This window comes from Trachinotus anak, unplaced genomic scaffold (assembly GCF_046630095.1).
Source record: "Trachinotus anak isolate AG129_WGS33_773 ecotype Australia unplaced genomic scaffold, CSIRO_AGI_Tana_v1 ptg000033l, whole genome shotgun sequence".
In the NCBI taxonomy this organism is placed as follows: domain Eukaryota; kingdom Metazoa; phylum Chordata; class Actinopteri; order Carangiformes; family Carangidae; genus Trachinotus; species Trachinotus anak.
The window spans coordinates 8,512,170-8,538,262 of NW_027273884.1; the positions used below are offsets into that span (position 1 = coordinate 8,512,170).

Below are 26,093 nucleotides of genomic sequence, written 5' to 3' on the forward strand. Positions count from 1 at the left end.
CCTGGAATTGGGGTTTTGCAGGACCCTGTTTATCATGTTGCTCTGAGGGCATTACAGTCACTGTCAGATACAATGTCTCTGCTGTTCCAGTGTCAGTTTGGTGAAATGACCACCAGAGGGTGTCAGACTCCAGCTCAGGTTCAGATGTCTCATCCTAGTGGACACTGACACCTGCTGGAGCCACATATTCAGACCTGATTGGCTCGTCTAGATCCACATGTTTCAGGGGATGTTTCAGGAGCAGAGTAAGAGGTGGTGTGAACTAGCTATAGAACTCAGTGTTGACTGAATTGGGTTTATATCATATATACCTGCAGTGTTGGAGCAGTGAAGCATAGGTGATTAAACCAGTAGTTTAAAAACATTGTGCAGTAACTTGTGTTTCAGCTACATCACATGTTCACAGTGATTCAAGTGGTTAAATTACTTTTTTCCATTTTTGTGTATTTTTATTTTACCATTACTTCCCTACTGTAACTAACCAGCCCTGCCACCTTTTCCTGTCACCCTGACCACTGTGACAACAGGTACTATGTTCATCAGACACCTTAATCAGGTTTATTAAGGAATAACAACCATCACTGCCTCTGACCAACAGAAACACACAGCAACTGTAGAGATGTCAGCAGTTTTATTTAAACTCTATTCTTTGAAGTCTCTATAAGTTGACACAAAGAATTTTATTTTGTGTTTTCTCCCTCTCACACACATCTCCATATGCTCCCTCTCTCTCACGCAATCACGCACACACTCCTGTACAGTGTCTTTGTTTGTCTTAAGACAAGCAGTGAGACGCACACAGCACAAACACACCCTCCTCTTGTCTCACTTCAGAGCACATATAGAGCATGAGAGAAAAATTGTACAGTAATTTTACACAATAAAATAAACCCCACCCCTGCAAACCAGCTGATCTGTCCTCAGTCCAAAGGACACACGTCTGTCTGCTGGGAAAAAGACCAGCTGCTGCTCCTCTACACCTCGTGTCGTCACTGTCCATGAACACAGACACTGACAGCATGGAGGAGACTGAATTCAAAAGATTGTCATTGTAATGCTGGAATGTCTCACTACAATCTACGCTTAAATAATGGTACTGAATGCCAGAGCCTCTGAAAAGAGCTTGCTACGTCTGTTTCTGGTACTCCTGGTTCTTCTTCATCTAAAAAAGTACGAGATGATTCGCTTTAAATTCTGCTCACTAGATAGAAGTTAAGTTACCCCCTCTGAAAATATTGAGATTCTCGGTAAAGGCACAATATTCAGCCATGAGAAGAGAGCACACTGCTATTCTGCTATTTCCTGTACAAGCCCGTCTGTTTGCTGCTTTTTTTCTTTAAAGCCCTGATAAGACAGACGTCTGTTGTTGGATTTCAACATGTTGTCTTCACCTGGGCGACCCATGACGAGGAGAACAGGTATCACCTCTGACTGTTTTTATTCATGTCTGTATATTCTCTATATTCTAATGAAGGATTCTGGTTTATCACATTGTCTCTATCAGTGATAACATCTTGGAAAGTTGGAACTCTGCTAAAGACAGGTAGCTGTCCAAAATAAACACTTGTTTTTTCGGGTGTGATCTCAGTAACCTATCTGAGTGTTTGTGTCTATAGTGTCTGGGCTTTACAAAGATCTCAGGTTCACAGGTAAACCATGACAGAAAAACCTGACTGCAGTGTTTGGTTTACACCCAGTTTCAGAGCTCAGCACAAGTATGGCATCCTTCATGTGTCCAGGTTGAAAGTAGATTTGGTGGATGGGCAAACAGCCTGCTCCACTTCACCCAATACAATCACTTTTTAATTAACTATAACTATATATTTATATTTCCCTAACCTTGGACCAGTTGTTTCACGTGCCTACAGTATTACAGTATTACACAGTACACAGTATTTCATGACCACAGTCTTCACCATAACCTGAACCATGTTTTGCTTCATGGAAATTCTTCATGTATGTTTGAGAAGTGCTAATGCTCTGAAAATAAACAAGACCACGTCAGAACCTTGTACTGGTCTGGACTGTGTGTGGTCAATGTGTCCAACCGATGTTAGCTACTTTCTAACTTTAGCCTTAATTCACAGTTTAGCTAACTAATGTTAGCTAGTTTCTAACTTTAGCCTTAAGTTACAGTTTAGCTAACTAATGTTAGCTAGTCTCTAACTTTAGCCTTTAGTTACAGTTTAGCCAACTGATGCTAACTAGTTTCTGACTTTAGTCTGAAGTTACAGTTTAGCTAACTAATGTTAGCTAGCTGATAGTGCATCCTTGTGTTAGCTTGTCATTCCATTACCAATATAAAATATCATATGATCTAATGTTAGCAAACACTGGTGCTCAGTTATGAGCAGTGAGACAGTGGGGGATTAGTTGTACAGATACGTGTTGACATCAATATAGAGTTTATTATTTCATCTTAATAGTCTTTGTGGTGGTTTAGTTTTTCTTTTACCTTTTTGATATCAGCTTCTATAACAGACACCTCCTTTGTTTTCACTCAGGAATTCAGGAGTTCTACCTGTTCATTGAACCAAATTAAAATACATGTGTGCTGAAAGCTCAGCTGATTGAATATGCAGTGGTGGAAAGTAATTAAGTACATTTACTCTAAATAGTGTACTTAAGTACAATTTTGAGGTACTTGTACTTTACTTGAGTATTTCAGTTTTATACTTTATACTTCCACTACATTTCAGAGGGAAATATTGTAATTTCTACTCCACTACATTTATTTGATAGATTTAGTTAAAACAAGTCAGACACTGAGGACTGTAACACTTCTCTGAAGCAGCTGCTCTGTACTGTGTCGCTTTCACCTGGAGAACAAGTTGACCCCCCCCCCCCCCCCCCCCCCCGATTGTTATTGTATAATAACACTCTGAAGTTTGGGACAGATCGTGGTTATGACTGATACAAAGACAAATGTCAAGTGCAGGTTTGTGCCCGTTCCACCTCGCTGTACGGTGTACTGTAACACTGGCACTGAACAGAACACTGGGCTGACACTACAGAGACTTGGTGTGATGTGAATTGTTGGTCATACCTGCTCTTCTGTCCTCCCCACTATTTTCTCTTCTAAAATGTACCGTACTTTGGTTCTGAGTATGGGATTGGAGATGGGAGATAGAATCGATCTGCAGGCCTCGATAATAAATTGAAAATATTGAGGTGGATGGACCTCTGCAATTCTAACATTAGATCTCATCTCATTAGGTACAGTATAACTTAAGGTATCTGACATAAATGTTCAATAATAGTGGGTAATGTTTAAAGAACACTGGCACCAGGCATTTCAACACCAGCAGTATGTTTCATCAGGGCTTGACATTTTCAACATGGATTTGAAAGCATGGTGACATCATTGGTCTTTTTTTTTTTTTACCTGATTTCTTTTAGAGAAAATTGCATTGTACACACTCACAGACACTGAGAATATTATGTGTACAAATCTGACAACATTTTAGTTTTTGAGAGATTAGTGGAGTTCCAATTAACATCTGTTCTGTGCTTATCTTAAATGCAATGATTGTTCAAAAGCAAACAGTATGATGATTATAATACAGTGGCCCAGTAGAGCCATGCAAAGCTTTTTTTTATAGATATGAAAGGAAACTGAATTTAGTTTTCAGTGCAAAAGCAGGTAAATGCACATGCACTCGGCACAATCCTAAGAAAATCATGTCATTCGTGAAAAGCAATGTAACATGTTTATTAGCTTACAGATGGCTGTCAGAAAAGGATTTCAACACAATGCTACTTACCCAACACCACAAAAAATACTGCAGTCGGGGCACAGAGCTTAAACCGAAGGACTACTACCTTATTATGACGAAATTCACCCGAATGTCTTCTGTTTATTAGCTGGATGAGCTTCAATCACAAGATCAAGAGAAAACTGCTTTAGTTACCCATTGTTTTTGCACTGGGCTCTGTGTCTAACTTTTTTTTTCTTTTTTTAATCTTAAAAGCAAATTAAAGTTGTGTTCCATTCACATGCAAAAAGTGAGATAACAGAAGGTCAGAAAAAGAGATAGAACATATGAAGATCATTGCCCATAATGTTGGGGTCACCAAAGTCTTTTTGGCAAGCTTGGACTTAGAAATACCATACCTCTACTGTGTCTTATTATTTTTATCTATATCTATTTGTATGGATGAGTACAGTAAAAGTGATAGAAGTTTTTATAAATTATACCTCTGTTTTATATATATATATATATATATATATATATATATATATATATATATATACACACACACACACACACACACACACACAAATATAAATATAGATGCATATATATATATGTATATGTATGTATGTGTGTATATATATATATATACACACACACACACATACACATATACAGTTATATACACACACACACACACACACACACAGATATATATATATATACATATATATGTATTAAATTGTATTTACATTGTAAAGACATCCAGTCCTACTCGTTCCAAAACAGAATTTATATAAATGGCTGTACAAGACCTAGGTAGCTTTTCAAATCACTTGCAGTGGTGCTGCTACACAGGCTCACTACTGCCACCCTAGTGGACATAGTAAAGCCAGTAGACCAGGTTGAAGAAGGTGAATGTGATTGGGAAGACGACACGGGACCATTTGTCTATGGCGTTGACATCTGTGAGGTCGGGGATCTTGACTTTGAGCTGTGAAGCCCTTCTCCTCAAGCGGCCCTTCTTATGGCCTACTGGCCGGTCGATGGCCGGTCGTCCATACAGGTCTCGGCTGGTCATGGGCTTGCGGTACTGTATGCTGGCACTGTCATAAGAGAACATGGTAGCCCGAGGGTCGTTGAGAGCTCCCATCATATCTGCCCCACCCATCTCACTGGTTAGGTTGGTCAGGAGGATGTTGCCATGAGCATCAACCTGAGGGAGGTTATCAGATTTTTATTAAACTCATTTTGTAACCAAAACCCAAACAGACAAAGGCTGTGTCCCTAACAGCAGAAGAAGCATTTGATTTAGCTGAAATGAAGAGTGCCTTGTTCAGGTGAGGCACATGGGGATTTTCCTAGGGGTTACAGTGGGATTTGGTAGGTCAGTGGACTCTGTGACCCTGTAGTGGGTATACCCAATAACCAGTCTGACTCTGTGTTGTGTGAGCAGTAGCCTGGCTGTTCACACCAGAAGTGCAATTCTTCACTGGTCAACATATGATCCTGCTCCTCTCCTCTTTGTGAATCACACGTCAATCTTTATAATAACCTCAGGAATTTATAACTCAGCGCTTTTTGTGTGTTCCTGGATCAGCGTGGCTCTTTTTAGACACTCATATATATTTACTTATTAATCCAACAATCACATCCAGGAGCAGTAAGTATTTTCACCCTATCTCTGACTGACCACTCAGATGCTGTATAAACACATCTGCATTAGACATGGCCATACAAAAGGTCTTCCGACCTAGTTAGTTTGAAGAACACTCATATATACGGTTTTCTTTTACTCTTGGGTAAGTGAAAGAAACTTCCAGAAGTAGAGCAGACAATGCAGCCTTAGGCCTGAGTTATTCTCGCTTGTGGACATGCACACGGACAGCTGTGGACTCCACAGACGCAAAGTTGTTTTCATTTATACTCCACTTGGAGTACGTGTTTCAAACATACTCCATGCATGCACACGGCAAATCAAATCAAAAGGCCTGCAGCTATGCAAGAAGAATAACAACACATTTGTATTCTATTAAAGATGAATTTATGAGGGTAGTGGCAAATCTCCTCACAGCCTCTCACAGCGTCCATGTTTGTTCCCAGTTGGTTCCTTCTAGCGTATAATAAATCGGTGGGTCCATGCCAGAGCCTCACGTACACCCTACGATGACGAGAAATTACATCACGCACACTACAGCGGAGCCTTACGTACTCACGGATGTGGAAAGTAAAACACTGGCTTTACACAGCAAGTAGTAATGCAACACTGGGCCAACAGTACCTTAGGCCAGCTGTTGGCTCTTGCTCTGTGATGTCATTAACAAAACAGTTTGAAAACTACACAAAACCTTGCTCCCACCTGCACTTTGTTGCTCTCCAGTCTGCTCTTATTCTCGTTGTTGGACTTGGCAGCCTTTTCTGCTACCTTCTTCTGCAGGTGAGGACCGCGACCAAAGAAGATGTAGTTGACGAAGGCATACTCCAGCAGGGCCAGGAAGACAAACACAAAGCAACCCATGAGGTAAATGTCAATGGCCTTGACATAGGGGATCTTGGGCAGAGTTTCCCTCAGGTGGGTATTAATAGTGGTCATGGTCAGAACCGTGGTTATACCTGCAGACGAGCAGAGGTGGTGAGAGAGAACAGGTAGATTGAGGCCTTCCAGCAACACTGCAGAATGAGGGACAATCAGAGCTGCAGAGCATTAGGCTTGTATTAGCTCTAATAACAAAACAACCATGAACTGAGTGGTCTCAGACTTTTGGACCCCACTGCATCACATGTATGTTAAAGGACTGATGATCATTTCATTTTGACTTAGTGGTTACTTAAACTAGTGACCGCTGACAACAGTGGCTCTACTAGCCTGAAACTTTGTGCTTTCCAAAAGATCCAAATCACCAATATAGTCTCTAACATGTCCTTACTCTCAGCCTGGCTCTGGGGACATGTGTACTGGGGTGGTCATTCCACCCTTTGGTCCAGACAGAAATATCTTGACACTAATTGGGTAAATTGCCATGATATTTTGTTTATACACTCAGGATCCTTAGATGATGAATGTTAATAACTGGTAACCATTTAACTCTTCTTCTAAAGCCTCAGGTTCATGGTAAACATTTTTGTTTTGAGTTGCACCATGAATTTGGTACAGACACCAAGGCCACCACATCCTAAGGACTTTAGTGAGCCCCTGACTTTTCCTCTAATGCCACCACCAGGTTGAACCACAGGAAAAACCCTACCCTCCTTTATTTGTTGTATCTTATTCCTTCCTTCCTCTTTCCTCCCACTCTATCTCTCCACTCATTCTGATTCTGACTCTGATTCTGATTTCAGACCCTGCCACACTCACTTCCCCTGCAGTTTTCCTGTCATTATCAGTCACCTGACTCTCCCCATCCACCTGCTTACCTGTTCCCCATTCCACCAACCAGTCACATGATTTATATCAGCCCAGTTTTCAGCCGCCTGTAGCACTGCATCATCCATCAAAATCTTTTTGACCCTAATTTGAGCCTGTACTCATGGTGCTGTTTGTTATCATTTTGTTCACCACATATGAATAAGAGAAAGAAAAGAGGAGAGGAAGGAGGAGATGAGGAAGCAAACATGGTTGAGGTAAAGACCATCTCCCAGCAGTGTCATGTTCCTGTCACCACAGATGATGACAGTGGTCGTCTCAAAAGGATGTGTTACTACATATCAGGTTAAGGTCCCCAGTATTTTTGTCCATACCATTTACATTTGTTGTATTATTTTAAATAACATGACATTGAAAATTAACAGGTGCGTTGTGGTGATCCTAGCCATATATATGCGCCCTGGTTTGAGGTATCATAACATCTGTAGGGTTTTGCTGGTTTTCCTCTGACTGGAACTTCCCCAGAAGATGCTACAACGAATCTGAGTTTGTAAGAGCAGAATGGGGGGCAGAGCCTTCAGCTATCAGGCTCCTCTCCTGTGGAACCAGCTCCCAGTGTGGGTTCAGGAGGCAGACCCCCTCTCTACCTTTAAGATCAGGATTAAAACTGTCCTGTTTGGTAAAGCTTATAGTTAGGGCTGGCTCGGGTATGTCCTGACCCATCCCTTAGCTATGCTGCTATAGAGCTAGACTGCTGGGGGATTCCTCTCTCTCTCTCTCTCTCTCTCTCTCTCGATTACTTTATGCCATTAACTTTGTATTTTTTCTCTCCCGTAGTTTGTGCTTCTCCTCTCTCTCCCTCTCTCTGTCCTCATTCTGCAGGTCTCTCTGCCTCTGGAGCAGCAGGATCCAGATCCACCACTACTCATCATTACTATTAACCACTGTTACCTGTCATTATTATTGATAACACCATTACCTACACAGCTGTTCCTGGTCTCTCTCTCTCTCTCTTCTCTCCCCTCTCCTCCCCCTCCCCCTCTTTCTATCTTCCCCTAAACCCAACCGGTCGAGGCAGACGGCTGCCCACCCTGAGCCCGGTTCTGTTGGAGGTTTCTTCCTGTTAAAAGGGAGTTTTTCCTCCCCCCTGTCGCCAAGCGCTTGCTCTTTGTGGGAACTGTTGGGTTTTTCTCTGTAACAAAGTAAGGTCTTGACCTGACCCTGTAAAGTGCCTTGAGATAATGTATATTATGATTTGGTACTATACAAATAAAATTGAATTGAATTGAATTGAATCTGTTGTATTAAATGTTTAATAGCTTTTCAAATAAAATGTTTTATGTTTAAAGTAAACATAAAACGTGTTTTGTTTTGAAGTGGAAATATACTACTGTCTGAGTATAGAAAAAGAAAAAGTTGAAATAAACTGTAGCAGCCTTGGTTGGTAGATTCTGCCCTGAGGGTGTTTGAAAACGGGTGTCCAGACAAGGTGGGGGTGTTTACAGGCCAGGACTGCACCTGGAGGAATTCATGCTCCTGTGGAGATGAGTGCATTATACTAGAAAGGTGTCTGTATGTGTTTGAGTATGGGATACTGCATGGGGTGGAGGATGCTTCAGGCATTGAACCCAAACATAACCGTTTTGTGACCTGACAATGTCTCCAGTCCACTGATGCAGCGACTGATGGAGCCATACATCTGCTGCTTTCACTGGTAAAACAACTGTAAAATTAAACATTAAAAATGTTGTTGAGTGGAAGGAAAGTACAACATTTTTTGCTTTTTTTTTAGTTTTTTGACCTCACAACACCAAAGGGCTGTTTGACTGTTAAAACATTAGCATGTTCAAATTGTCAGTGTGAGTGTGTTATAGTAAGCTGATGGTAGCATTTAGCTCATCATCCCCTATCACAACTAACATGACTTTAGATCTCTAAAGGCTATAATCCAGTCAGGTATGACCTGAGTCCAAACACCTGGACCAGCTGTTTTCTGATTAAACCTGTATCCTGTTTCCTGCCATCACATGTTCACTGACACAAAATGACACAGCGCTCATTCAGACAGACAGAGTGTGTTACTCAGTCATTACCCACTAATCCAGTCTTTGAGGCAGCAGGACCGTGTGTGTGCATTCTAAATAAACTACACTGTATGTTGTCATGGCGATGAAGGAGTGTGTTGGCTCATGGTTCACTGATGTTGCTTAGTTTCTATGACATATGATATCAGGCTCTGGATTCACACACAATCGCACACACAACAACTTGTCAGTAGGACGCTCACTGTTGGATTGTGTCACATGATCTGTTGACAGTAAAAGAACAGAGAATACTGCTTCATCGATCAAGCTGATCCCAGATTGAACTGACTGAAAACTATGGAGACAAAGTTAATCAGAGTCTCCATGTGTGAGGAGGAGAGAGGTGGGGATCAAACTTGCGGCTCTGAAACACAGAGGGGTTTATGTTATAGAACGTACAGTATAAGTTAGAAGACAGGCTGCAGCTGTGTCTATATATCACAGTGAAGCTTATATCGGTTTGACTTAATACACACACACACACACACACACCGACCTAGGGCGACTCTGGCAGCTGAGGCATCATAGTTGATCCAGAAGGAGACCCACGACAGGATGGTGATCAGGATGGAGGGCATATAGGTCTGCAGGATGAAGTAGCCGATGTTCCTCTTCAGCTTGAAGCTCAGGGACAGACGAGGATATGAGCCTGTGAGGGACAAACAGGACAACATGAGCCCGGCTCCTCATCTGTTCCTCTGGGCCCCTTGCCCCGTCTTCGTTTGCTCCTCAGATCTGATGTACCCAGTCTTTCCTCCCTGTTCCCATTCACCTCACTACCCTGTCCATCCACACCCCTTTTTCCACTCATCATCAGTCACCTGAGCTCTCCCAACCTGACCCTGATTCACCAATCAGCATCACATGTACCAGGTCACGTCCTGCTCAGATCCACTGTCCCTGGAGTTTCCTCAACATCTGTGTGTGTCTTCTGTATCTGTATCTGTCTGCTCTCCTGTCTGCTCACTTACCTGTTCACCTGTCAGCTCACCTGTCAGCTCATTTACCTACTCACCTGTCTACTCACTTACCTGCTCACCTGTCAGCTCACCTACCTGCTCACCTACCTGCTCACCTGGCTGCTCACCTGGCTGCTCACTTGCCTGCTCACCCATCTGTGCAGTCATCAGTCATCCCTGACAGGTACTGTGTGTTTACTGTGGTCACTGGTTGGTGTGATCTGGTTTGCTTTGTGAATGTGTCAGCAGAAGGTTTAGACCAACGTGAAGTGGATCACCTGACCTGGTTATCACCACTGACCTGATTATAATGTTAGAGTTAACCACTCTGAATGTACACATGACTAAATTAAAGTGGGTTGAACACAAACTAGTTCTGACTAGTTAGCTTGGTTCTAACTAATTATCTAAAACTAGTAACTACCAGTAGCCAAATGAAACATAATGTTGCAGTTGACTTCCTTGTTTACACTGTTGATGCTTTCTGATTGTATGCAGTACAGAGGTTGCTTAGTACCCAACTGATATGTTAGGATTTACAAGGTCAGACATTTAGTAACTTGATAGTTTGAAACTAGTCACTGGTGATGGATGTTCACTCACTGAGCACTTAATTAGGAACATGCTCATTATCCAGTCAGCCAATCACATGTCAGCAGTGTGTAACCTCCTGCAGATCCAGGTGAGGAGCTTCAGTTGATGTTGACATCAAACCTCAGAGTCTCAGTGACTCTGACTGTGACATGTTGTTGGTGTCAGACTCTGGTCTGAGTGTTTCTGAAGCTGCTGAGCTCCTGGATTTTCACTCTCAACTGTCTCTAGAGGTTTTCCTCAGAATGGAGCCCAAAACAGAAGCATCAGTGAGCAGCAGCCCTGTGCTGATGACAGAGGTCAGAGGTCAGAGGAGAATGGACAGACTGGTTGGAGCTGACAGAAAGTCTCCGGTCACTCAGATAACCACTCTTTGCCAACACTGGACAACTGAAGGCCTGGTCTGATGGATCTGGATCTGCTGAGGCAGCAGATGGTAGGGTCAGAGTCTGGATCCATGGACCAACCTGTCCAGGTGGTGGTGGTGGTGGTGTGATGGTGTGGGGGTGTTTTCTGGACTCACTTTGGGCCTTAACACCAATCAGTCCTGGTCTGAATGTCTCAGTCTGTCTGAGTGTTGTTGCTGACCATGTTCACCCTTTATGGCTACAGTTCACCATCTTCTAACGGCTACTTCCTGCAGGATAATGCTCCATGTCACAAACTGGTTTCATCAACATGACGGTGAGTCCAGTTTAGTCTCAGACCTGGATCCAGTAGACCCCCTTTGGGATGTGGTAGAACAGGAGACCTGCAGCATGAGTGTGATGCAGTCATGTCAACATGGAGCAGAGTCTCAGGGAAAAGTTTCAACATCTGGATCCAGGACCTGAAGACCTGAGGAGCTACAGAGAGTCAGTGAGGTGTGCCACAATCAGTGTGAGTCATAATGTAAAACCACACAAACATGAAATGTGATGAACAGTCTGTGTCAGTCTTCATGATGATGATGATGATGATGATGATGATGATGATGATGATGATGATTATTATTAAATAACATTAAATATCTACTTTGAATCCTGACTTTGGATTTTTAAGAATATCTCTTAGCAAACTTTATTTAACACCTTTGTTGTTGTTGTTGCTGTTGTTTCAGTGATTATTACAGTCAGTTCTCCTGAGCTGACTCTGGTCCTTTAAAGTCCATTAAAACAGACATCTGCTTCTTACCTGCGCAGGTGTGAAGTTCTTCACATTGTGTAACTGTGTTCTTATTGTGTGTTAATGTATTCAACCACACAAAATACTGTGTTTCTATTAAAAGCCAACAAAACAGGCCTTAATGTGTATCATTAATATTTCTAAAACTAATGAGTCAAAAGTAATTCAGAATATATTGATCCAACTTGCTAATAAAGTAAAAACAGCTTCTTCAGCACCTTGTCTGTCGTTAAACGGACACGTGTAGCAGCAGAAGATTTAAATTAATAATGAATTCATCCACAGCTGTGCACCACTGCTAAAGAGATGATCTGAGCAGCTGGAAACAGGTGAACATGAGATCTGGAGTCTGCCTCCCCCCAGCTGTTTGCAGCTACCACTACCTGTTATTATCAGTTTATTCTTTGCTCCTCTGAGCCTGGTCACAGATCAGGATGGGTCCTGGTTTGGTTTAAAGGTGAACACGTGAAAAGGGTTGGTTCTGGTGCTGAACTGTGTGGTGCAGGTTTTACACATTCAAACTTTAGTCTTCACTAACATGTAATGAGTTTGTCCCTCTTTCTTCTGCTCGACACAGAGTGTGATAATATTTAACTCTGTGCTGTCTCCATCCTGCCTGCCCCTGCAGATTTGATTATAGCAGACAGACATCTGATCTCTAATGTATTAGGTTACAACATCATCATATCAGCAATGCTGCTGGAGCCTTCTTCTTCTTCTTCTTCTTCTTCACTAAAAGTGTTCATGCAGTAAAAACCATTAGAGCTGAACTGTTATAACTGTTAGACTGATGGTAGATATCCAGTGTTTCAGACAGTGTTTGTATCAGTCCACAGTGATATTCATCATCTTCTGTAGTTTCTACTGATGCACAACATTTAATTTTTTTTACCAGTGTTGGATTTAAAGTCACCAAAATACTTGCTGATGCTCCTGGAACCAGCGGCAGGATATGTTTTTTTTCAGGACTTTCACATCATTGTGATGTCTTAAGTATTTTAACTTTGACAAACAAGCTCCCAAGCTGCTTGACCTGGTATTTGTTTTAATGGTTTAGAATCATATTGGCTCAGACTGGGCTCACACAGAAACCTGTCAAATTAACCTGCAGGAGAAACTGAAGTTTGTACATGTGTAGAAAAGATCTGTATCCAAACTCACCTGCCCTCTGACTGGACTGTCAGATTCAGATGTAAAAATTTGTACTTGTAACTTTATGGTTACAGTGTGGGAACTTTGAGCGCTGAGTTTTGTCTCTGTTCAAACGTGTCCACAGCAGCTCTACTTTTGTCTTTGTGTAAAACTGAGTCTCACCCTCCAGGTCTGAAACGTGAAGCATCAACAGTGAAAAGCTAAAAGCTGCAGTTCCACTAGAGTCTAGCTCCAACAGTAAGTCAGTCCCCATAGACTCCCATGTTAGAATTTTCTCCTTCATGACAACTGTATGGGCTGAATTTTACATAACTCACCTGTTTACATTTTATTAAGGACTAAAGTTATGGAGAATTGATGGCGTGGGCTCTTTGAGTGACAGGCAGGTGAGTGTATGTTTGACACAAACCCTCATGCACCAAAGTCTCACATGCCCCACCTCTTTGCCCATATTTGGATTATCTGGGAGTTAGGGGCGGAGATAGGCACTGCCAAAATGGCGTCGGTGGAGCAGCTCACTCTGAGCTTCAGAAACCTGGGGGTGATGTCACAGATGCTCCGCCCATCTTTATTTATAGTATGTGATGTAACCTCACCACTTCATAGATTTATTCACAGTCTCTTCATATCAGTCTCTCATCTCATCTCATCTCTTACCGCTCAGTGTAGCATGGACAGTGATGCTGGGCTGGTGCTGGGAGTCTGGTCACTAGAAGCCCATCTACAGCCCTGTGACAGAGGGTGTGGGTTCCAGTGTTGGACCTGGGATAGTGGGTCTACTACGAGAGGGCGTATGTCTATGTTGGTACATAGCTGTTTATCATGGGTATCAGCCCTAAATGTCTTGTTATGATTGTACAGCACCGTTCACAGTGGTCCTGTGTGTCCACTGCAGAGAAATAAATGGATGCTAATGCTGCAAGCAGCTCTGTGTGAGGCTAAAATTAGCCTGTTCTGCTTTTTATAGTCTGCACAGCTGCTGCTGCAGCTGCTGAGAGCAGTGTGTGAAACACACCCTGGAATAAGCCTTTGGAGGTAATTTGCTGTGTTCAGTACACACACAGTGGGTGTGTAGCCTCCAGCCAATCACAGCAGAGTGTGAGTGAGCGATGTAACATAACGTCTAACGCCTCCCTCTCTCCATTCAACCTCTGATCTCTCTCTCTCTTGTAGAGAACCTTTAATACTCTGACAACAATCTCACCTGTGGCGAACACAGCCTTCTTGGACAGAGTCTGGTAGTCAATGATGGAGAACTGGGGCAGCTCAATGTTCTCTACCCCAGTGACGGAGCCGCCGTTACTTCCTCCCTGCCAGTAGAACTCGATATCATCAGTGGTGTATCCATCTGAGGAGGAGGGGTCACAACAGGTCACAACTGAGACACAAGGATCAGCACATTTCACTCCAAGCACAACACAGTGACACAGACTGACTTTCACACCTGGACCTCTCTCCTGGAAAGGTGAGGAGGCTGTGATCACAGACAGGGTGTGTTCTACCTGATAGGTAGGAGCAGGAGATGTTCACCTGTTCTATCTTCTGCAGACTGATGTAATGAATTTCTGTTGCCATGGCGCCGCGGATGGCTGCCTCGGTGTGTTGGTGCGCACTCTTTTGCCTTATTTTCTTTGTAAACCCAGTTTTCTGCCTTGGTTTCCGGAGCTCTTTCACCAGAGAAGAGCTCATTAACATCAGAGAAACAACTCCAGAGGATTTTTTCCACCTTTCTTGACTCACCTGTGGAATTATTGGACATTTTGGTCAAAGGTGCACTGACCGTTGCTCTCGCAGTGAAACGCCGGAGGAGAGGAAAACGTGCCGGTGCGCTTTTCTTCATCTTCTGTTCTGTGCTTCACAGAAACATGGCTGTGTGGATCGATTCCGGACTCTGCGCTGGAGCTGGCCGGCTTCCAGCTCTTCAGAGCGGATCGCGACACAGAGCTGTCCGGCAAAACGAAAGGTGGAGGAATCTGTTTTTATGCAAACAGTGGCTGGTGCAAAGACGTGACAGTGATCCTGCAGCACTGTTCTCCTGACCTGGAAACTTTCATCATAAACTGCAGGCCCTTCTACTCCCCCTGTGAGTTCACTTCATTCATTCTGGTCGGTGTTTACATCCCACCACAGGCCAACGTGCAGGAGGCACAGTGGGCGCTCGCCGACCAGATACTGCGTGTGGAGCAGACCAACCCGGACTCCGTAGTTATTGTCCTTGGTGACTTTAACAAAGGTAACCTCAACCACGACCTGCCCAAATACAGACAGTTTGTTAATTGCCCGACCAGAGAGGGGAACACTCTGGACCACTGTTACCCCACAATCAGTGGTGCTTATCACGCCGTCCCCCGGGCTGCACTGGGCCACTCTGACCATGTCATGGTCCACCTGATTCCCACATACAGGCAGAAACTAAAACTGTGTAAACCTATTGTGAGGACATCGAAGCAGTGGAGCAGTGAAGCCATAGAGGATCTGCGGGCATGTTCGGACTGCACTAACTAGGAAGTGTTCAGGACTGCTTCCAACAGTCTGGATGAGTTCACAGAGGCTGTGACGTCATACATCAGCTTCTGTGAGGACTGCTGTATCCCATCACGTACCAGGATGAGTTATAACAATGACAAACCCTGGTTCACAGCTAAGCTCAGTCAACTCAGGAGGCAAAAGGAGGAAGCCGGTCTCCATCATCCCTGAAGCACTGTGCTGATCAGCTGTCTCCGGTGTTCACGGACATCTTCAACACCTCACTGGAGACCTGTCACGTGCCAGCCTGCTTCAAATCCTCCACCATCATCCTTGTCCCTAAAAAACCAAGGCCCACAGGACTAAATGACTACAGACCCATTGCCCTGACCTCTGTGGTCATGAAATCATTTGAGCGCCTTGTCCTGTCCCACCTCAAATCCATCACTGACCCACTCCTGGACCCCCTGCAGTTCGCCTACAGAGCCAACAGGTCTGTAGACAATGCCGTCAACATGGCTCTCCACTTCATCCTCCAGCACCTGGACTCCTCAGGGACCTATGCCAGGATCCTGTTTGTGGACTTCAGCTCTGCCTTAAACACCATCATCCCAGCTCTGCTGCAGGACAAGCTCTCCCAGCTGAGAGTGCCTGACTCCTATCTGACAGGAGGCAGCACGTGAAGCTAGGAAAGCACGTGTCTGACTCCCAGACCATCAGCACTGGATCCCCGCAAGGCTGCGTTCTTTCTCCTCTGCTCTTCTCCCTGTACACCAACACCTGCACCTCCAGCCATCAGTCTGTCAAGCTCCTGAAGTTTGCAGACGACACCACTCTCATCGGACTCATCTGACACCACTCTCATTGGACTCATCTCTGATGGCGATGAGTCTGCCTACAGGTGGGAGACTGACCGTCTGGTGACCTGGTGCAGGCAGAACAACCTAGAGCTTAATGCTCTGAAGACAGTGGAGATGATAGTGGACTTCAGGAAAAACCCAGCCCAGCTGAACATCAGCTCCCTCATCAAAAAAGCTCAGTAGCGGATGTATTATTTGAGGCAGCTGAAGAAGTTCAACCTGCCAAGGACTATGATGGTGAACTTCTACACCTCCATCATTGAGTCCATCCTCACCTCCTCCATCACCATCTGGTACGCTGCTGCCACAGAGAAGGACAATAACAGACTGCAGCGTATCATCCACTCTGCTGAGAAGGTGATTGGCTGCAATCTTCCATCTCTCCAGGACCTGTACGCCTCAAGGACCCTGAGGCGTGCAGGGAAGATTGTAGCTGACTCCTCCCACCCTGGACACAAACTCTTTGAGACACTCCCCTCTGGCAGGAGGCTGCAGTCCTTCAGGACCAAAACCTCTCGCCACAAAAACAGCTTCTTCCCGTCTGCTATCAGCCTTATCAACAAGGCTAGAGAGCCCCACTGTTGCTGATCCCCCTGATCCCCAATTGCACCGATCACCAGCACAAATTCCTTGTATGTGGAAACATACTTGGCAATAAAACTGATTCTGATTCTGATTCTGATGAAACATTTGGGCGTTGACTGAGTGTTCAATACCCAGGTGGCATGAGTGGAAGAGCAAACCTCAGGGGTCAGAGGTCAGAGAATGTGTGTGGCTTCATGAATGTGTTCTGGGGTTGGCACAGACAGGAACAGCTGACCTGTCCTGTTTCCATCACATGACCAGGACCTGTGTTCAGAACAGGTCATGTGACCACGTCCTCACTCTTGAGCCTCTGCTCACTCTGCTCCATGGACTTATGTTAAAGAAGCTGTAGCCGTTCACCTGCCATTCATCATGTCAACTGCAGATGCCTGGTTCTTCTTTGTGGGTAAGACAGACAGTGCAGAGACCATGACCCCTGACCGTAATGACATCACAGTTAAGACCGTTCTCATCTTTGTAGTACTCAGCTTTGGAGCATCTCTGTGGTGTTACCATGCACCAAAATCAACCTGATGCCCATCTGATACGAAGACGAGGGGCCAGGATTGAAGGATCCCGTTCACTGAGGCATGCTGCAGCAGCCCTGCCCTGGGTCCAGATCTGTACCAGTCACTGGTGTAGACCCTTTGCCTTTGTTCACCACATGATAAAGTTGATAAAGGTTCTAATGTCTTCTTCAGGTCCTGGCTTAAGTAGGTCCTGTATCCTCTGGTTCTGTGCAGGTCACCTGTCTGATGCACCACCACCTCCTAGTTTTATGGATGATCATCCAGACCTTTGTGTGGGGGATCCTGGATTCTTGGTGGGTTGGGCCTCATGTCCAGTATGTGGTCAACTGAGAGGGATATGATCCTGCTTAATCCTGAATGCCCTGGGCATTTGTGCCAATGGGCAGGAATCCTGGTGGCAGGGGCTAAAGACCAGTGGTCTGCTCTTACTGATCAGGTGAACGACCTGCCTCACCTGTCTGGTTCACTATATAAGGCTTGTTGGTCCAGGTTTGTAGCCTCGTCTGAGGCCAGTTCACTTAGTGAGCTCCTGCTTAGGCTGAAGTTTGTCTTGAATGTAATAATCTTTATTTAAACAAAGGAAGAAACAGAACGTTCTCTCTGCACTCAGCTCCAGAATATACTGGACATGAACACACTCTTCTCTTCTGATTGGCTCACTGACCTGTTGTTACTCAGAGTCTCACTTCTGATTGGCTCACTGACTTGTTGTTACTAGAGCTCCAGAGAGCAGCCTGAGACAGGAGATGTAGAACTACACTGAGATGGTTTTTGGTTCTCAAAACCACTAATATATATTCTGATGGATATCAAGACTTCAGATAAAACACAGAAGTTAAAATATGGACCTTTAATGAGGACTGAACCATTTGACCAAAAACTTCTGTCTTCAAACAAATTATAGTTTTATCAATTTGACCTGAATCAAATAATGATTACAATAGTGAAATCATTGTTAAATTGTTAAATCATGAGCAGGAAGTCGACCTCTGGTTTTACTCCTCCCCACAGGATGAACTGGACTGGGCTGTGAGGCTCCACTGTCCCTTCACTAATTAGAGCTGTTTAATTAGAGCAGCTCATCTCTCCTTAGATTCTCCGTCTTATTTACAGGCAGCTGGATTTAAGGGAATTAGCTGCTTCTCATTTTGAAGAGGCCTCATTATGATTTACTGTTTGTGTTCATTCACTTCATGTGAGAAGAAGATTTAGAAACTCTGAACACAGCTCCATCATTAATGCTGTCTTTCTGAAACAGAGGCAGCTTCAATAAACTGCTCATGTCAGTGTTTCTCAGTGTGAATCTGTCTGTCTGTCCGTCCTCAGTGTGTCTGCACTGGAGGCTCCGAGGGTCTGCATCACACCTGTGACCAGAACCTCAGCTGAAGCTCTGAGGTCCAGTCTGCTGTTAGCATCAGTTAGTGTGAAGTAAATCGTGACCTCAGAGCAGTGAAACCATTAAAAGCTGGGTGGAGGTTCAACAATGTGGTGTGAACCTGCTGCCACAGTAAACAGAGGACAGTCAGTGTCTGTGGTCAGACACAGAAACAAAGCTGGCAGAGCAGAGGATGTGCACTGAACAGAGATATAAACAGTTTTGTTTTACTCCCTTTTTTTAAGTGTAAATTAAAGGTCAGAAACTTTTTCTGACCACACTGAAGGAAACTGTCTTTATTTCAGAGTTTAAATCTGTTAGGGATCATTTCTCCTTTAGATCATCCTCCACCTGACAGGTGGGAATCCAGATGTTGAATACACAGCATGATTACTGTAAAGGGGAGCTGTGATCCGCTGTGATCCTATGTGATCAGCTGTGATCGACTGTAATCCGCTGTGATTGGCTGTGATTTGCCACACCACTACACGAGTTGACATATGCTCACCATGGTAACGTATGAGTGCAGGGTTAGGGTTAGTCCTATGTCAAACATGTATCCTCCTGTTTCATACTCTTCAGTCAGAACAAAACCTGGACCAGAGGTCAAAATGCATCCTGTGTGTCCTTGGCGTGAGGGTCTGGACCAGAACTCCTCTGCTTTGACTGTTCAAATACACAGACACACACAGAAACACAAAAACACAGCCTCAGCGACACTTACAGCTTTCTATCTCCAGGGTGCAGTTCTGCTCATCCAGAGGGTATCTGCGCAGGTCCATCATGCAGGCAGCTGTCGTGGTGATCCTGGAAGAAGAAGGTTTAGATTGATGTGTGAAGAAGAAAATAAACTCATAGACACTCATTATCACACTCCACGGCTACAACTCCTCATTCACATACACCACAACACATCAGCTCAGTGCTGAGGGAAACACCTCACCTCACGAAGAGTCTCCTCCTCACAGCCTCAGTCAGACTGATCTGCTCTGATTCTGCTGTTTTGTCCGTAACTGCTGAGGTCACCTCAGCTCCCCATCCTCAGAGGAGCCTCGTGTTCAATCTTTATTACAACTATGAAGAATTGACTCAAAGATCCAGACAGAGAATCAATAATGGAGTCACTCTGGACTTGAGGAGGGTCACTGACCATCCTTACTCTGACTGGGGCTGTGGTCTCCTGGTCTCGGCTGGTTGTCAGCTGACACTAGACTGAAACCAGCTGATACTAGTCTGAAACCACCTGATACTAGACTGAAACCAGCAGAAACTAGACTGAAATCAGCTGATACTAGACTGAAACCACCTGACACTAGACTGAAACCAGGTAATACTAGAGCTGAAACCAGGTGATACTAGACTGAACCCAGCTGATACTAGACTGAAACCAGCTGACACTAGAGCTGAAACAGAGTCATACTAAACTGAACCCAGCTGATACTACACTGAAACAAGCTGATACTAGACCACTAGACTGAAACCAGCTGATACTAGACTGAACCCAGCTCACACCAAACCACTAGACTGAAACCAACTGATACTAGACTGAAACCAGCTGAAACTAGACTGAAACCAGCTGACACTAGAGCTGAAACCAGGTCATACTAAACTGAACCCAGCTGATACTCCACTGAAACCAGCTGATAATAGACTGAAACCAGCTGACACTAGACCACTAGACTGAAACCAGCTGATACTAGACTGAACCCAGCTGATACTGGACTGAACCCAGCTGACACTAGACCACTAGACTGAAATCAACTGATACTAGACTGAAACTAGCTGATACTAGACTGAAACCAGCTGACACTAGACCACTCAACTGAAACCAGCTGATACAAGACTGAATAATACAAAATATGTCATGAATATGCAAATTTGCATACTACATCATCTAGTGACATTTAGCATCTTAAACAGTAGATTTAGCTTCTGTCCATTATAGCTAGTTGTCTACAGTGGTTCCACAACTGTTTTCAACTATGTCCTCAATTTCACTCATTGACCAGACACGGTCCAGACAGGAACTAGTTTTTGACCTGGTCTTGTTAAGTCTACGACAACTCCTCTCACAGTAAGACCTTTATCCTAAAGACCTTTGATTTGTTCAGTTAGATAACAATTTCTAGTTTCTGTGGAGGTACACACACTTCTTACACAGACACATCTCACACACTCAGCTGCTACAGTGTGAGGATGTAAAAAGCCCCTCAACACATGAATATTCATCACATTCGTGGTGAATATTCTGGGACTGTCCGTCCTGTCCTGGACACACTCGACATATTAGGAAGCACCTGATGAATAATAGAGCAGGAGCACAGAGTGAGGACAGAGACCATCTGATGACGGGATCACACCAGATACACACTTGCACAGGTTCAACTGTATATTGCAGGTCGTGATGCTATAATGGCGACAGCATCTGTCCACAGACAGGCAGGCAGACGGACAGACAGAGAGAAAGAGAGACAGAGAGAAACAGACAGAGAGAGAGACAGATGGAGAGAGACAGACAGAGACAGACAGACAGACATATAAACACCTTCTAAATTCCTAAAACCACCTCTGTAGTAGTTCTAGCTACAGTATGTATCTCCAGAACCACATTGTACTACAATGACACGCACAGACTCACAAGGTGAAAACAACACCAGCCATGCTGCACAGTCAGCTCTAACTCTGACCTATCAGGAAAGCTGCAGGTCACCTGTTTCATAACAAGAACCACTGGAGAGGAGAGGAGAAAAAAAGTAGCAGAACCCAAACTACACTCCTGGGGGGGGGGGGGGGGGGGTACAGTGTGGAATCGGGGAAAAAAAAACCTCAGCAACATAAGCATATATAAACACATTTTTCAACACAAGGACTCAAAACAACTTGCTCCGGGGGAGGGGGGAAAGGGGTGAGGAGGTGATCCAGTGCAGACAGGCAGCCAGCCGCAGCCGCTGCCATTTCGGCGCAGCCAGCGGACCCCGCCCGCCGCACTGGAGGGGTGGAAGCGGCGAAGGCATGGGATGGGGTTGGGGGTTGGGGTGAGTTGCATATGTACATGTGAGAAGTGTCCGTGAATGTGTGTGTCTGCATAATCCTGGAGAGTCGCTTCGTCAATTCTCACAATCAGTGCCTCATTTCGCAGGGTGTCAACACGATGACACAGCAAGTTGCCATGGAGACATCCTTGATCGGGTCCCAGACGGAGTCAACAATCGACAGGTGTCCGTGGAGGAAGGAAGGGAGGGATAGGAGTAGAGAGCGTCTCATTGCAGCGATCTCATGGGGGAGTTGTTCCAGCACCGGCCTTGGCCAAGGCCTCCGCGGCGCCATGGCAAGGCCGGTGCTGCGGGGGCCGGAATGCAGATTAGATTATGACTGTTTGGGTTAGGGCGAGCAGTCGTATTTCAATAGACACGGCTTACTCTGTTTGTCCATTCTGGTCATCTACATCCATTCTCCTTTGCAAGGCTGAAAGCTTCTCCAAGATGTGACCCATATTGCGATTTATGACCACAGTCTGAGCATTAACAGCTCCTTCCAAGGTGGTTCCCAAATTGCGGTTCATAATCACAGTCTGAGCGCTTACAGCTTTACTCACTCCATCAATTATGTCGGGCAGCGTGGGGATTTGGTGTCTGCTCCAAGAATCGGCATGCCACGTTTGACTGATAGGATAGGTCCTGGTCGATTTGGGCAAATTCAAGCTGGTGTTCCGCAAAACCAAGTTGCGGCATTATTTGGAGTGAGCCCTAGTACCATCTGCAAACTGAAGGCCAAGTTCCATACAACAGGGGATGTCAGAGACAGGCTGCGAAGTGGGTGTCCCAAGAAGACGGCACCCCAAGAAGACCGTTTCCTCATCTTGTCAGCACTTAGGAACCATAGGCAGTCTTCTACAGATTTGCAGTCAAGGTTTGCAGGACGACATGCCCGACAGCTCTCTGCCCAGACAATCCGGAACAGACTGCACGCAGCCAATCTCCGGTCTAATAGGGCTGCCACGAGGCCTGCCATGACTGCCCTTCACCATCAGGCCCGTTTGTGCTGGTGTCGGCAACACGCGCACTGGAACCTGAACATGTGGAGGAGCGTTGAGTCCAGATTCTGCCTACAGCACTTGGATCCTAGGGTCAAAGTGTGGAGAAGATGCAGAGAACGCTTTAGTGATTGCTGCACCGATAGAACATCTTTTGGTGGATGCAGTGTGATGGTGTGGGGCCACATTTTCCTTGCTGAAAAAACGAGGCTTGTCATCATTGGAGGCAATCACAATGCAGAGAGATATCAAGATGAACAGTTCCAGTTGCCATGGCGCCGCGGATGGCTGCCTCGGTGTGTTGGTGCGCACTCTTGCCTTATTTTCTTTGTAAATTCAGTTTTCTGCCTTGGTTTCCGGAGCTCTTTCACCAGAGAAGAGCTCATTAACATCAGAGAAACAACTGCAGAGGATTTTTTCCACCTTTCTCGACTCACCTGTGGAATTATTGGACATTTTGGTCAGAGGTGCACTGACCGTTACTCTCGCAGTGAAACGCCGGAGGAGAGGAAAACCGCACACCGCTCCCAGGTATCTTTCTCTCCAAGGTGCGTTCACTGCCCAACAAGCTGGATGAACTTCAGCTACTGGTGCAGAAGAACAGAGACTTTTCTTCATCTTCCGGTCTGTGGTTCACGGAGACGTGGCTGTGTGGATCGATTCTGGACTCTGCGCTGGAGCTGGCCGGCTTCCAACTCTTCAGAGCGGATCGCGACACAGAGCTGTCCGGCAGAACGAAAGGTGGAGGAATCTGTTTACATGCTAACTGTGGCTGGTGCAGAGACGTGACAGTGATCCTGCAGCACTGTTCTCCTGACCTGGAGACTTTCATCATAAACTGCAGGCCCTTCTACTCCCCCCGTGAGTTCACCTCATTCATCCTGGTCAGTGTTTACATCCCACCACAGGCCACAGCAGATACTGTGTGTGGAGCAGACCAACCCGGACTCCGTAGTTATTGTCCTTGGTGACTTTAACAAAGGTAACCTCAGCCACGAACTGCCCAAATACAGACAGTTTGTTAATTGTCCGACCAGAGAGGGGAACACTCTGGACCACTGTTACACCACAATCAGTGGTGCTTATCACGCCGTCCCCCGGGCTGCACTGGGCCACTCTGACCATGTCATGGTCCACCTGATTCCCACATACAGGCAGAAACTAAAACTGTGTAAACCTGTTGTTTACAAGAACCTCCAAGAACCTCCAATTGCACCAATCACCAAAACAAATTCCTTGTATGTGGAAACATACTTGGCAATAAAACTGATTCTGATTCTGATTCTGATGAAATTCTGCAACCAGTGGCAATCCCATATCTCCACAGTCTGGGACCAAACTCTATCCTCCAAGATGACAATGTTCGCCCCCACAGAGCGGAGTTTATCAGAGACTACTTCCAGAATTTGGGAGTGGAGAGGATGGAATTGCCTGCCAGCAGTCCTGACCTCAACCCCATTGAACACTTGTGGGATCAGCTTGGGTGTGCTGTTCGTGCCAGAGTGACCAACACAACCATGTTGGCTGACTTGCGACAAATGCTGGTTGAAGAATGGGATGCCATCCCACAGCAGTGTGTGACCAGGCTGGTGACCAGCATGAGGAGGAGGTGTCAGGCTGTTGTGGGGCTGTGTATGGTTCTTCCACATGCTACTAAAGCTCCTGTTTGTTAAATGAATAAATTGTTAAATTGCCAATATGTCTTGTTTCTTCAGACTTCAATCATCCAATCTACCAAACAACACCAAACAAGAGTCAACAGCAAAAAAAAAGCTGTTTGGCATTGGCTGAGAAGATTTGGCAAGTCTTTCATGGGCACAACCCACATACTCAGCTCCGCTGCTCATCCCACAAATACATGTTCCTTACAAATGTGGCACCATTTAAAAGGGAAATAAACAGGCTTTCTGACGGTATAAGATTTATTGCCAAGAAGCATTGTTACATCAAAGAAATAATCTAGCAAACACAAATTTCCTTACTTTTTGTGCTTAGTTTATTAAAAATATCTCATCAGAGTCTTTACAGCTCCATCAGTGTCATTACGAGCTCCATCAGTGTCATTTGTGCAGCTGGTCCCAGTGGATCAGTCCAGGTGTAACCCTCTTTCCCAGTCTGACCGTGGAGCCAGTCCTAGTCTCTGTACTGAGATGGAGAACCCTACAAGCTGCTAAAGGCTCCAGCTGGACTCTCCTCCATGTGTCATTAACTTGATGCTACATAATGTTAATGTCTGTATTCATTAGTTAGGCTACAGTAGCATGCAAGCTGACTTCCTGTTACTGATATTATGAATGTGTTTGGCAAATGTTGCTATTGCTAGCTGGCTAATTGTCAGTGTTATGGTGGAGCATATCACAGCAGTGTTAGCGTGGGCTAATGGTTGTGTGTTGTGTTTTTGTCATCTCTCTGTTCAAAGAGTGAGTTTATTCAGTGTTCATTTAATCTTGTGTAAAAGCAACTGAGCATCAGCACAGACCAAACTTAACCAGGCTGGTCTGTGCTCCTTTAAGGACAGTCATCATCATCATCAACATCAGTCACAGCTAATGTGGTCTGATGCTGCTGAGTACACGATGATAATGATATTCAAACAGACAGTATGTGTATTACACATCATCTCTGCCAAACTGAGCCACTTACAACCAACATGTGTGTGCCGGTCGGTGGTGAGGTCATTCTGGGAAACCTAAATATAGCTGTGGTGTCAGCAGTGAGCATACTTGATGAATAATTGTGGGAACCCGCAGGGATAATGAGTCTGCAGCACAGCAGTGCGAAATAAATCTTCCCTCTTTCAGAAACTGTGGAAATGGAGGAGAGAGACCTGATGTCCTCCAAGGAGGAAGTGACTCCACGTAATCAACTAACACTGCATTATACTGTATCACCAGACTGAGGAGTGATCACTCATATTGATTAGGTGATCAGACTGAACCTTTAACCTGTGAGTCAGTGTCTGTGTCACTGGGTCACATGTGTAACTGATACATTTTATGACATTTACAGCTTAAAAATGTTTCTTCACTTAAACTCTCAGACTGTAACTTCTGTCTCTAGAGGTCTCATTATCAAAACAGTGACTAAAGACAGGGTTAGGTGACACCAAAAAGCAGTGTGGGATCATGGGAGTTGTAGTCTTCTCCTGGTTTGGATCACTCAGTGTCAGCGGTTCAGGAGGTTTTGACCTGGAGCTGAATTCTCCACAGTCTCCTCCTCTCCACAACAAACAGAG

The 26,093-nt window shown here is 44.9% G+C and overlaps 1 protein-coding gene across 2 annotated transcripts in view; it reads right to left on the reverse strand.

The window, feature by feature from the left end:
* Positions 1 to 612: 612 nt before the first annotated feature.
* Positions 613 to 26,093, reverse strand: part of gabrb1 (gamma-aminobutyric acid type A receptor subunit beta1) — a 65,800-nt gene continuing 40,319 nt past the window's right edge. For both annotated transcript variants that reach the window (XM_071471166.1, XM_071471167.1), the window contains 5 exons: positions 19,550 to 19,632; positions 14,214 to 14,357; positions 9,640 to 9,792; positions 6,055 to 6,308; positions 613 to 4,911 (listed from right to left, as the gene is read on the reverse strand). In XM_071471166.1, the coding sequence (XP_071327267.1) occupies positions 4,570 to 4,911; positions 6,055 to 6,308; positions 9,640 to 9,792; positions 14,214 to 14,357; positions 19,550 to 19,632 (976 nt within the window). In that variant the 3' untranslated portion in view covers positions 613 to 4,569. The remainder of the gene's footprint in view (positions 4,912 to 6,054; positions 6,309 to 9,639; positions 9,793 to 14,213; positions 14,358 to 19,549; positions 19,633 to 26,093) is intronic.